General features: G+C 32.2%; 1 protein-coding gene across 1 annotated transcript in view; it reads left to right on the top strand.

The window, feature by feature from the left end:
* Nucleotides 1-14,499, top strand: part of LOC148620906 (protein FAM184A-like) — a 28,478-nt gene that overhangs the window by 1,839 nt on the left and 12,140 nt on the right. Inside the window, exons 2-10 of the mRNA XM_088574774.1 lie at nt 598-1,470; nt 3,417-3,537; nt 4,814-4,995; nt 6,566-6,772; nt 9,527-9,649; nt 11,149-11,310; nt 11,643-11,764; nt 13,712-13,862; nt 14,167-14,379. Of these exons, the coding sequence (XP_088430900.1) occupies nt 598-1,470; nt 3,417-3,537; nt 4,814-4,995; nt 6,566-6,772; nt 9,527-9,649; nt 11,149-11,310; nt 11,643-11,764; nt 13,712-13,862; nt 14,167-14,379 (2,154 nt within the window). The remainder of the gene's footprint in view (nt 1-597; nt 1,471-3,416; nt 3,538-4,813; nt 4,996-6,565; nt 6,773-9,526; nt 9,650-11,148; nt 11,311-11,642; nt 11,765-13,711; nt 13,863-14,166; nt 14,380-14,499) is intronic.

Consider the following 14,499-nt stretch of genomic DNA (forward strand, 5'->3'; position numbering starts at 1 on the left):
TGTTGTGGTCAAACAGGGGATTAGCTGTAACTTATAAAATAGAAATTTGATAAAAATAAAGAATGAGGAAAACATAGAATTGAATATTTTTTGAGAATAGAATATTTTTATTTGCCAGTTTGATGCCACTAACTGAGCTGAATACAAAACAAATGTTTAAAACAAATGGGCAATGACTAATGAACTGGAATGACAATCAAATATGAATTTTGTTATAAGATGTTTGTACATGTATAACCACAGTAACCCAGCTTCAGTTCAAATTCTTATATATTGTGTGATATTATTACAAAAATGTTTATATGTCTTCTAATAAAATATTGGATCTCATATCATATATGTACATTTATGAGCATGATATAAGGTTACAAATTTTCTTAATGAATTTGTCCTCACACGGCATCATTCATATATTTAGAATTGTCTCAGACAAGTCATTATATGTTTTCAGGTTGTTCAGTTTGTGCAATTGAGTATAGGATATGAATGGAAGAAAAAATATAATACACAAATTCACCCCTAAAATCACAGACAGACTTACAATTAAAGCTAATTGTTAACTGACTGCATGTACTTAACTTATCAAGTTTTCTTCAGGTTATATATGCCCTTAACACCAAGAATGATGAACATGATGGTGCCATTCAGAGTCTTAAAGAGCAACATGAAGAAGAAGTGCATAAAATTTTATCAGAGACAAAAGACAAAATTATGGTGTTCAAACGAAAACTTGATGAAGAAACTGACTATCGAAGAAAAATCACATCTCTCGAAAGCACTATATCTGAACATGAAAGACACAAAAGAGAGGCCATGCAGCAGTTTGAATCATTTAAAAGACATGCAGAGAGTAGGGAGATAGAACTCAAAAAAGCAAATTCTGAAAAATTGCTTTCACTTTCACATGATGTTCTTAGTGCTAAAAAAGACTTTGAGGAACAGCTTGCTAAATTTCATTCTTGGAAGAAAGAAGTTGATTCTGAGAAAGAAAAAAGTTTACAAGATATGAAAAAAGCTCATGAAAAAGAAATGGATGACTTGCGTCAATTCCATCGTGGTCAGAGCAGTGATTGGCTTAATGAAGTTGCTAAAGTTGAGAACAAGTACAAAGCTGAACTAGATGAGTTAAATTCTAAAATTGAACAAGTTACTGCTGACAAAAACAAATCTGCTGAGGATTATGAACAAAAATTAAGCAAAGCTCAGGCGTTCTATGAAAAAGAGCTTGCTGCTTTAAAAAGTTCTAAAAATGAGAATGACAAACAATTAGCAGCATCTCTTATGGAAGAGAAAGAAAAGATGAACAAAGAATTCTTAGCACAACAAAATGAAATGAAAAAGAGAATTGACAGTTTGGTTGAACAATTATCGCTAAGTGAGGAAGAAGCTGAGAAGTACAAAAAGCTGATGAAAGACATGGAATCAAACTTGACTGATAAAGACAAAAATTCGTCTGCATTGCAGCAACAGGTAGCTTATAGTTTATACAATCATCTCCTTTTATTAGTGTTTATTTCATATCAGAGAAGAATTAAGAAATAATTCCTGAATGCCAGGCTTTATGCTTATTTTAACATGTGTATGCACTTCATTTGTCATTATTTTTCAGTGTTAGGGAGGTGTAAAATCTTGACAAATATAGTGCCAACCCATGTTAACATAAGCATGAAGCCTGGCATTCAGGAATTATTTCTTTTCTAACATAATAAAAAGGTCCATTTTGTCAGTGAGGCTCTCCTTAGGAAAACAAAATATTTGGCTCATCCTGTGGCTGTGTTACTTTTTACAGTAAGGTACAATTATTTCAACTGTTTAAAAAAAAATAAATACATGTATATAATTATAATAATGAGTAACATTTATAAATAGAAAATGAAAATTAAACGCATTTACGAATAAATAAACCAATGAAATTGTGTCATAACATCACATCATGTTACTTAGATACAGGTCATTCATTCATTGTAGAAATGCCACACTAGGTCACTAAGGCTTGTCTAACAAAAAATCAACAAATCACTGTCCTGTGAAACACATTTCATCCTTTATGAATGACATTTCCATGTTGATTTGCTTGTGTGATCATGTCCTTCAATGCTCAGCCGAAATCTGTGGCCGAAACTGTCATTTTACATATGTCATATAGCCAACTGCAAGTTAACCAAAACATTAGATATTTCTTATGTAGTATGCTAAGAATAGAATAGAGACATTTCTAAGAAATGTTGTTGTGTTTGTTGCTTTAATATGTAGTAAATGATTACAGTCAATGAAAAATGATTCGTTCATTGCAATGATTGTGCAAGTGTGAGCAGGGTTTTACGCTATTTAGAGGCCATTTTTGTTTACAAAGCAAATGTGTCACGCTACATGTATGTTAGAATGAAATTTTTTTATGTGTTAAGACATGGCCCTATGGTAATCATTAATTATACAATAATTGCTGATGTAGACGGCATTATTGTGGTTGCATAACTGTTCAAGGTACATGTATAATGATATTGCCTCAAAAGATAATGCCTTGATTGCATGAGCTCTGTGTACTGGCTGGGTCATTTTTAATGTTGAAGGCAAAATCACTTCGTTAGGGCAGTCAGTTTATTGATATCAATAGCCTCTACATAATTAACTTTTGTGCTTGTTTCATACAAAGAAAGTCAGGGGAACCAGGATTCGAAAGATAATCAAAAGGCACATGTACATGTATATCCAATGATAATGACTGGACAGGAAAATAGACACAAACAACAAAGAACACAAAATAACGCACACACAGAAATGAGAATAAATGAGCAACCCAAACTTCACTAAAACCTAGGATCATGGACCCAGATGCACTGGTAGGGTAAGCATCCTCTGTTTGCTTTGTTGCTCATAAAATGTCACATCAGGGATAGATAAAAAAGAAAAAGAAAGCTATGACATGGTGTACAAATCAGTTCTCATGGTGCAGGTGGATTACCCACCATAACCATCCATGAAATGAAGGTAACAACCATAAAATTTTGTAGTGATGACTTTAATCTTGTAGTAACATTACCCAGTTCAAGAAACCTAATTATAAGAAATCTTGTGCAGTGCTTGAAATTTGCATGGCATATGAATCGTAATATGAAAACTCCATATATACATGTAGGTGCTAAAGGGATGTTGACAGAGATAAAAAGAAAGTTGACGTTATGGAACAAGAAGTTGGCTTTTGTTGCATAGTTATGTCATGAGTTTCCCCTTTTCCATTGATCTCAGAACAGTACATGTAGCTCTCATGACATTTTAATGCACACATGTGCATGTACATCTTATGACTAAATTTTGATAATTTTGTTAGAAATGCCTCTATGTAAGTTGGGGTAGCAATCTTGGGTATTAATGCCTCCAAAATAAATATTGTTCATGTTTAATTATGTGTGTTTCAGCTTGCAGAAGCAAAACAGAAAGCATCAGAATCCTTATCAAAATTAAAAGAAAGTGAATCTGAACTGATGGTAACCAAGGAGAGATGTCAGGAGCAGGGGAAAGACTTGCTGATCAAATCTGGTAATTAGGTGGAAAAGTTGTCACTAAATGTAAAAAAAAGCTAACTGTAATTTTAGAATAAGAGATTCTTCTGTCTGAATTTTAGGAGTTTTAGTTTTGTCAAGCAGTTTATACTCTGGAAGCAGCTTTAGCCTTGAGTCTATAACATGATTAAGTCAATAAGACAATCAAACTTATCCAAATATTAAAAGTACTTTACACAAAAGTGTGTGTTGTAGAATTGGTAGGCCAAGAAATAAAAAAAAAGTATGTTTAAGGTTACATTGTATAAAAAATTAGGGTAGGTAGGTAAAATATACTTATTTGAATGATTTCTTCACATTACTAGTGCTCAACTGAAAAATGATCGTGAAGCGGCATTTCATTAAAAAAATACCACTACAATGTGCTTTGGTAGGCAGAAAAAAATAGGGTAGTTAGGTTATCCTGAAACAGACGTATTTTTTTCTTGGCCTCATAACTGTTTGAAAAAAAAGTAACAAATACATGTACCAGTAGTTATTTACTGAAAACCCATAAGTTGTTTATAGTATGACATTATCTTCTGTTGAGTATGGTTTTAGTTTGTAATTTCAGTGCATAGATAGTTGAATTAACTAAGGTTTACACAAAAACGCACTTAGTAAAGGAGAAGGGGCGATAAAGGCTCTCATTGGCCTGAAATACAACTGTGAAATACAACTGAAAATTGATCATAAAATGTTAAAAGATTTAACAGGGAATTTAAAAACTGAAATCCATAACCAATGAGAATAAACAATAATAAGTCTTGCATTAGAAGGACAAAAGAATTACTTGAAGTTGACTAAATTCAGAAATTCTGTTAATTTTGTACTTTTTGGTCACTTTCCGGTCATAGTTTTGGCAAGGAAATGGTGTCCACACCTGAGAAATAACTTGAATATTTAGTAAATATATACATTATAACATAGTTTATCATATGTGAAAATACAAAGTTGTTTCTTGAGTGTGGACATAGTTATATATGAAAAAAAAACCTACAATTCTCAGAACTTTTTGTTAAATGTGGCACCATGATGACATCGTTACAGTGAATTAATGCCACCAATAGTTATTTTCCCTTATATTTATAAATTTTACTTTGTAATAGACAATTTTTTTGGTAATTACAAATAAGTTGGTACATGTATTTTTGGGCCATATTCATAGCTGAATGCCCCAATACCTCTATGTAATTGCATACTTAGTCTTTCTGTACTTTTAAGGCAATTTACACCACTACAAGTAATACTTACTTTGACTTTATTACTAACAGGTCAGATAGGAGAGCTAGAAGCAACAAACATGCAGAAAACATCAAAGATAACAGACTTACAGAAAGAAGTTAACAGATTCAAAGATAAGTTGTCTTGGCTAGAGTCTGAAAGGAAAAATCTGGAGTCTGAAAAAGATTCATTGTCAGAGGAAAAGATGTCTCAACTCAAATCTCTGGAGCAGGTACTATGCTATGCAATTCTGTAATCCCATTTATTTTCAGTAATTTGGTGTAAGAAAATATAAGTCCCTTCATCATTGAAAACATGATAGAGTATTTATCGGGAAAGTAAATAACAAGACAAGACAAGTTTATTTTGCTGACTCAGGCACAATTAAGTGCTACAAAAGCAATATAAAAACAAGTATATACCAATTTTGCAAACAGTAAGAAAGAAATCATGGATATCAACAGCTTGTATGAAAATCAGCACATTTGTCAAAGCAGGGAAAATATTTTTTTCTAGCTTCCATTAAATGTGTGTAGCTTCTCTTCTTTCCACAATAAATTAATCATCATGCCTTTGTGTGCTATAGGTACCATGCATAGTCGCATTTGTCATCCTTGCTTTTGACAATTCTGTTTGGGTTATTTTTGGGAAAAAAAACAAAAATAAAGCATTCGGATATGTTTCCATATTCAGACGGACTTTTAAGTCATTGACAACATTTCTGTTCCCATAAGCTTCACCTATTAGGTCTTGGTCTTGTTTTTTTTTTTTTAAGCCAGAAAATTAGGACCTTTTGATTTGGTCGAGCTTGTAGTTCTTATACAGTCGAACCTCGATGTGTCGAACTCGGATTAGTCGAAATCTCGGATAACTCGAACTAATTACGAAGTCCAAGCAAAACTCCCCTTACTCCAGTACAATTTTACCTTGGATGACTCGAACTCGGATGAATCGAAACCTCGGATAACTCGAGGTAATCAATCAGTCCCCTCAATAGGACTTCGAGGTTAATTGACCCTGATGTCTCGAAGTCAACTAATTAGTCGGAAAACTGATTGCTTTATTACAAACCATGATCGAAGTATGTTTAACAACAATTAGCGTGGCTTTTAAAATTAATTTGTTGACACTCTTTATGGTTTGATTTGTTTATTTAATTAATTTAAAATTGTGCTTGTTGAGAAAAGAAACAAATTTTATTAATAACACGTGGGAATTTACACTAACAGTGATATCAGATATTTTGATATTTTGAAAAATTTTATAAAAAATACAGATGAATTGTAATGGTATCTGACTATTTAATGAAACATCAAACAGACAATAGTAAGGGTATCTCAACGACTACATTCGTTTCGCTAGTGAATTTGAAATTTTATTGTAATATTGTAGAGCACATGGTTTGACGGTACTCCTGATTGTGAATCAAACAAAGCAGCATGTTTTGAACTATGATGTTTTTGATATAGACAAAATAAAGAGGAAATTTCACTAAAACACTTGGTGCCGTTCAGTATTTCAAACATGATATACAACATACAACAAAATATCTTCCGATATGAAACGCATGACATTACGAAGTACCGTGTAAAGTGAAGTACATGTACTTGTACAACAAATGATGTAAATACAGAAACAATCATAGACCAAAGTACTATTATTTCTGGTTTATCCTCAACCTCGGATTACTGGATTCTCAGATAACTTGTACATTTTTGCATGGTCCCTTCGACTTTAACTTAACGAAGTTTGACTGTACTTAACACATGGTTTTAAAGTTTTGATTGAACATTATTTTTCAGTCTTTGGAAGATTTGTCAATAGAAAAACAGACATTAATCACCAGATACGAAAAAGATATTGAGTCACTGAAGGAGAAATCAGAATCTCAGATTAAAGAACTTACTGAAAAACATGCCAAAGAACTTGCTGAGCTGAAGAAACAGTTAGAAGCTGAACTTTCACTTCAGAAAACTAAGGCACAGAATGATTTAACAGAATGCAGACAGGTAGGATTTATAAACACTAAGATTGTGTGATATGAGCATAGATTGTTGAAAGTTAGCAATTTTGCCATTCATTAAAGTTCTGCAAGTTTTTCAAAGAAGAAATATCAGTAAGAAAGACATTATTACAACTAAAGTTGAAAATTTATAGAAATTACTTTGTGTCATTAAATTTCTGAACTTGAAATTCTACATTTTGAAATGTCTGTTGAATATTATTTACAGTAGTCCCTCTCTGAAGTAGCTCCTCTAAACAACCACCACCCGTCTTATGCAACCAAATTTCAATTGCATTAACGATTTATAGTGCATACTGACCCTTTATAAACACCCTTCTGATGCAACCAGTGGCCACAAATTTGAACAAAGATCTAGTCTCTCATATTCGGCCATGTTCATTGTCCATAGAGGTCAGTGGATATCAAGTTGAGTCCTTTTTCCCAGTATATTTTCAATAAAGAGCAGGGGTCACGCTGGGCTTCGCCAATGTCACAATTTGCAATTTTTTATTTTATCTGGCGACAAAAATAGCCAGTTGGCAATTTTCTTGGCGCCTAGGTTTTGTATATTAAAATTGACAGGAAGTCTATCAGCAATGGATATTCTCTCTAATTAAACAATTGTGTTGACACCTGGTCAGAGTTAATTGACCATGACCAATTTACGACTGAAGGCAATTAAAGGTAGTTGGACCAGGCGACCGTGACTTACAATATTCTCATGGGAGGTGTCAGTCAAATGTAAATATATTATTGAGCCAATCAAAACTGTTATCATCTGGTCAAAGGTAAACACAATAAAGGCCATGTGCACATGGCTACATACAAGCTTCACAGCCCTGTTTAACCTTGTAATACATTTAGAAACAGACTTACCTAAGAACAGAATAAATTAAATCCAATTAACAATGATTATCCCATCATGAAGTGTCTAAACACCGTGAAATGAAAGAATTGATAAAAGAAAATGCATGACATTTGTTTACACTATTGCCATGTCACTTTTTTGGGGGGAAAATCGGTAAACAAATAGAATGTGGATTCCCAAAATCTAATTAAAGAAATGCTATTCAGATATCAAGATAATTAAACTAGGACACAATTAATGGTCCATGGTACAAAATGTAGTTTGCTAGAAATTTTATCACTTGAAAAAAAGAATCAAGTTTGTTAAAAATTTTAAAAAAATCAGATTATATTGTAAAATAAATTAGACCATTAAGGACAAAGGTGAACAAAAATGTTTTAAAATCAGGGACTATATGAGAATAGTAATATAAAGTCCTTGATAGAAGTAAAATACCTGTTTTTGGAGTAATACTTTATTATTTTATGCATATGAAAGTGACAGACTAGAGCTAAAAACCTGCTTTGTACATGCATCATGAGTGAATCTTGGGTACACATGTATGTCATGAATGGAGGTTTTTTTTGATAATTCTACAGTGGACTTAATACTGTCATATTTTTAACAGAAAGTATAATTTTTTTGGCACCCTTTGGCTCCAATTTCTGAAAATTGGTGACAAAAAATGGCAGCTGGCGATTTTTCTGGCGACAGAATTTTGGAAGCCAGAGCATCCCCTGAAGAGTAACTTGAACACCACACAAGTTTAATTAGTCTTATTCAATTGCGTGTCAATTGCTCTGAAGCCCTTACGTCAGGTGTACGAAATGTTAAACATGTCAGACTTAGGCACCCACGTGTGAAATCAGTCTGATGAATCAGTCATAATTAAAAAAGGTAATTGATAATAAAAATGTGACCAGGTATTTAAAATTACAAACAACATGTGTTACCTTTTAATCTGGTTGCAATTAGCCATCTAGGTCACACTTATAATCTATTTTAATCAGTGCCATATGAAAATGTGTTATGACAAACTGTAAGTGGGCATAAATTTACATATAAAAGGACCAGTAACTCAGGAATGTGTGATCTTATAATGTTTTACCAGTAAAGAATTTTGTAAAACGTATCTTTTACAGTTTGTTTATCTATTTTAATGGTTTTAAAGTTATGCATTCTGATTAGCATAAAGCCCTGACAGATAATTTTATATAACATTGTCAACTGATAGTGGCACAGATTGATTATGCTTCATCAATCAATCGCTGACTTGTTTCTAAAGATTACCTCCAAATTACAAATGAATATAATCAAATTATTTAAGAGCAGGTTGGGAAAACTTCTAAACTTTACAATTAAGTCAAGCTGATGACTTGCTGAAGAAAATTGAATTTTAGTTCAAAAATATGGTAAATAAACAAAAATTTATTTAATAATTAATTGCTACTTTGCTTAAAAAAACACATTACTATATACAAAACAAATATGAAATAAAATTGTATATAATTTGTGTACTTGTACATAACAATGTACATGTAAGAGAAGAAACAAGCAATACATGTATATATACAATGAAATGCTAAAATTGGCCAAACCTCTTATGTGAGGCCACCTCTATTAAGTGGCCAGTTTTGGATTGCAGTATGGGTGGCCACATAAATGAGATACTACTGTATAAAGCATTTGAATAAAAATTTAGTGACAACCCTTCTATGTTAATATCCATCTTTTTAACTATAAAAATAGTTGTCAGATCTTCAAGAAAAAAAACTTATTTAAGTTTTTTTTAGTATAAAATAACTGGAAACCTTATTATGTCACATTCTCTGCATTTTTTCTTGTGGTTGTTCATAAATATTGGTAAATTTTTTATTTTCATAACTAAATGTATGCATGTGATTTTTGTAGCAATACATGAAGAAATACACAGAAGATACAGAGCATCTTACAGCTGAGAAAGACAAATTAAAGGCAGAATATGAGAAAGTGAAGGATGAGCTTTGGTCTAAACTACAAAGTTCTGAGAAAGAAGTAAGTTTGAATATGATCCTGACTAAAACAGCCATTTTTTTATTGAACAAACAACTATGATAAAACTTCATTTATAATGCCAGTGTCATTCCAGTCAGATTTTGGCGTTATAACAAATTTGGTGATTAATTGAGTTTGCTTAATGACAATAAAACTGAAATCACTGATGGACTGATATCCAGAAGATGACATGTGATGACCGATGATTTAATTTGATATGAAGATACATTGCAAAGAAAATAAATGTGTTTTCACAACAGTATCTTAATGACTTTGACAACTTACTGTAGTGAATCAGTGATGTGTAAATCTATTGATTCAGGTTGTGATTGACGTTTAATGTTCTGTAAAATGTTCGTTTGATTTTTAAGTATGTGGGCAGAAGGTGATATGAGAATTTGGCAGTATAACTGGATTTTTTGCATGTACAGAAATTGGGACAAGAAAAATTTGTGGTGACATGAGAGTTCGGGGATAATTCTATTGACATAAGAGTTTGGGGATAATTCAAGGGACACGAGAGTTTGGGGATAATTCAATTGATATGAGAGTTTGGGGATACTTCAATGGACATGGGAGTTTGGGGATAATTCAATGGACATGAGAGTTTGGGGATAATTCATTGGACATTAAATCAGGGTTTTACTGTATATAAAAAAAAAATGCACGATACCAATATTTATATTTTAGTCTTCTTTATACATGCAATAAAATAGGGTTCTAAGAAGATTGCCCATGAACCAAAATGAAAATGTTCATATGTTCATGAATTATGGTTAACTTTTATCTTGTTTTGCTTTAAAGTATAAATATTTTAATCACTTCTTTTTTAATCAGGAAAGTACAAAGGTATTACTTTATACAAAGATTTTTTACACAGCATTAGGCTTAAGGTCAATTAAATCTTTATTGTTGCAAAATTTTTTATGGAGTTTTTCTTCTTGTATCTATCATCACACTTGCTCCATTTATGGGCACATTTCACTGGGATATGAATAATCATTTTGATTATATTCTGCATGTGGATGAGTGAGACATATCCAGATCTGCAGGAAGAGGTGCACATCCTGGTGAAATGTCTTTCGTGTAATTTATACATACCTGTTGATAATGGTCTCCATATTACATAAAGATTTGATTGAAATCTGCACCTACTGTGAAAGTACTATTGTTCATGGGGTACCAATTTTCGTGGTTTTTCTGGGTACACCGGTACGAAATTTGGTTCCCAACAAAAAGGAGATTTCCAGTGATGTGGATACTGAAAGCTACTAAACCAGGAATTCAAGAATCCACATTTTTTGTTTCTTCTCTAATCCACAAAAATTGGTGTTTTCAAACTTAAAGAACTATAACAGTACTTTAAATTATTCCCTCTTTAGAACTGTATAGAAGTTTTGATATTTTATATAATGGTAGTTATGAAAAGGTTTTTACTTTACAGGTAATAAAAGTCTGACTTTGACTTTATACTGACACCATAGTTTTAATTTACCTAGGTTGCAAGACTAACGAAGATCTTAGAAGAAAGTGAAGCAGGCTTAGGTTCTGCATCAAGTAAAATCAACAGCCTTAGAGATGCTTCTATGCAGTTACAGACTGAACTGGAGAAAACAAGGGATGAACTTCGAACAGCCAAAAATAATGCTGCCACCTACAAAGTGAGTTATTTAGATTGGCAAACCTAGAAACCATTTCAACTGGAAATTGTTACCTAGAAAACCCAAATTTGATTTAGTCACATTCTTAGTGATTTTTTTTTGTGAATAAATACACATTTAACTTTTTATTTATTGGATTTATTCTGAATTGCACTGTACATTTTACAGTCAAAGAATCAGCTTCGAATTCCATGTCATTGTAACTCTGGATAATGACATTGCTTGAATTACAAGTCATTTAGCACAGTGAGATACATGTTGATTCCTTAAACCAAATTCTAACATATTTGAAGATAGTTTAAAATTTGTAACTTATTTTTTGTTCTTTTCAGGCTGAACTTGATAAGCTTAGGTCTTTGCATGACAGCAAGATGAAAGAGGCCAAATTAGATTTACAGAAACAGTTGGATAATTTGAACTGTGATTTGGAAAACAAATGGTCTGATACCTTGAGGTAATATTTTATTCTTGGTCTGATACCTTGAGGTAATATTAAGGGTTTAATTAAATTGTGATTCTTGTTGTTTTGGTAATACAAATGTAGTATTAGTAATGTTACTTGATTTTCAGAATGAAAAGTTTTTTTATAAAGCATAAATGAAGAAGTATTAAACAAATTCTTTTCAAAAGTACAAATCTGACTGAAGCTGTACCTTTGACCTTATTATTGTTTAACAAACTCTTTTGAAAGATATAAAGCCCTGTGTCATATGATGTTTTGACCCCAAGTTAAGTATAGAAAAAATTTTGACTCTACCTGAAGATAATTTAACCACTCTTGCATGATATTTTGACTCCATACATTAAGTTGAATTAAACGGGGGAGTGAATCAGGTTATGTCCACTCCTTATAGTACCGAGTACTAGTACAAGATACAGTGAAACTTTTCCAAACCGACCACTACTGGGACAAGAAAAAATGGCCGGTTTGTAGGGGTGGCCGGCTTTGTGAAAAATAGCAATACATTCTAAGAGCTGTTCCATTATTGTGTTCTATAACCCTACACCGTGTCAGTGTGTTGGTCGAGACATGTTTAATGCCGATTCAAAACTTTTGGCCTTTTATTACATTTCAAAGCTTGCATCATTTTACTAACGGTATTGCCAACAAAATAATATTCACGGTTTTGAAAGAATTTAAGATCAAAGGGCTATTGATGGTAATTAATAATTTGTAATGTTTTCGTAAATTGCCTATCAACAAAGTCTAATAATTTCGCCCCTATGTTGTTTTCGGTACAGGTCACATTGACAGTTAAAAGATCGTAAAGATCGTACTATTGAATGACCCTGGTTGCCTGACGTATGTACACAACAATTAACGCCAACCAGTGGCAACATGTAATGACTGGATTAAATTTGTTGTTTAAACAACTGTCCCCTTCCATTATCATCTGTCCACTGATGGAATGCAAACCAGTCAGTGAATGAATTATTAATTATGTAATATTACGTAGTCATTTACAGTTTTGTTGACACATTTATTACAGGTGAACAATAACCGGGCAGCCGGAATTGTGAGGTTGTTTTTATTTGAAATATGTAATTAAGACTGTGGAAAACTGGCGAATGTATGGTTTTTAGGGGGTGGCTGGTCTATTGAAGTCAAAACACACAGGTTTTAAGGTATATCGGACAGGACTTTTAAAAACGGCTGGTTTGAAGGGAAGACCGGTTTTCTGAGGGTCCGGTTTGGAGAAGTTTCACTGTATTAACTTTACGATGCAAACTAATAATATAGGGTTATTGCATGAATACTGGTGAATATTGTCCCAAGCAGAATATTGCAATATAATATTCTGCTTGGGACAATATTCACCAGTATTCATGCAATAACCCTTTTATTATATAGTAATTAATATTTCAGTTAATATTATACTAATTTGTTGGATATATTGCACTTGACAACGTTGTATGTGTTTTATTGCACTAGTTCAAATATGATGCATAATAAATATATGAACTAGTGCAATATGAATTGATGAATGTTTGATAAATTGTAGTAAAATTGAAAAGAATGCATTTTTTGTTTGTATTATTTGAAAGAAAAATGGAATCACAATAACTGTCACCAAACACGGAAATATGTTAACCCATATAAAGAGGTCATTGCCATTTTTATAATAACCTGTCAATATCCCGTTCAGCCATTTTTTTTAGCAGATGACAACAGTGCAATAAATTTAAAAACGTGCTCGGAATGTCTCCGAATTTTTCCACATTTGAATGAGAGTTTGCGTGCAAATACCGGGATATATTGCATGCTTTGTTTTCTATTGATTTGAATAGGAAAATATTTATTACTATATGATAATTTATATTACCAGATCTGGAGTGTTATTTGAAAGTCAGTGGAAATCTGCTTGGATTTCAATATTGTATTTTATTATGTTTTTAATAGAACGGAAACTGCAAGATTGAAACAAGATATTACTCAACAGAAAGATGATGAGAGAAAAGCAGCCTTACAACAGTTGTCTAAACTGAAAGACGAAGAGTTAGCAGCAGCTAAAGTTGGTTGGGAGAGAATTGTTTCTGAGATGCAGAAACAGGTAGATCAATACTATTAATAATTTTTTTCTGCTTTAAAGATGAATTTTTTTTTCCTATCAGTTTTACCAGTAAGGTTCTAGTTAAACAGATTTTTTTTTTATCTTTAATACATTTAGGTAAACTAAAATTAGTACATGTATCTATTTTCCTGAAATAGAGATGGCAGTTTATGATACATGTTGGATATTTATTTTTATATTTGTTTTCTTTTCTTCTTCTGTGTTGTCATTAAAATTGAAATTAATGAATTGAGTCCAAAGCATTTTTTAAAAAATTACCTTTAATTTTATTCTTTTATATTAGATGGCTGGATTAGAAAGCAAAATATCAAAAAGTTACTCAGAATCTGCAGATGAGATTGAAAAACTTAGGAGAGAAGCAGAGGAAGAAAAAAGGAAGTTGGAGAGAAAGATTGTGGAGGCATCAGAGGAATACTCAAAGAATATCAAAATTATGGAGTCCTCTCATGAATCTGAGAAGGAACGACTGACAAAACAGAAAAACCAGGAAGCTGAGGTAAGCATTGGTTTGTGTATTCAAGGGATATAATCAGGGTTAACTTGTTGTGAAATCAAGGGAAACAAACACAGATTGGACAATTTTTTTTTGTTGAAAATTTTTTAAAAATGGGAAAAA

Source organism: Perna viridis, chromosome 3 (genome assembly GCF_037379345.1).
Source record: "Perna viridis isolate PV_CMFRI_1.1 ecotype Kerala chromosome 3, ASM3737934v1, whole genome shotgun sequence".
In the NCBI taxonomy this organism is placed as follows: domain Eukaryota; kingdom Metazoa; phylum Mollusca; class Bivalvia; order Mytilida; family Mytilidae; genus Perna; species Perna viridis.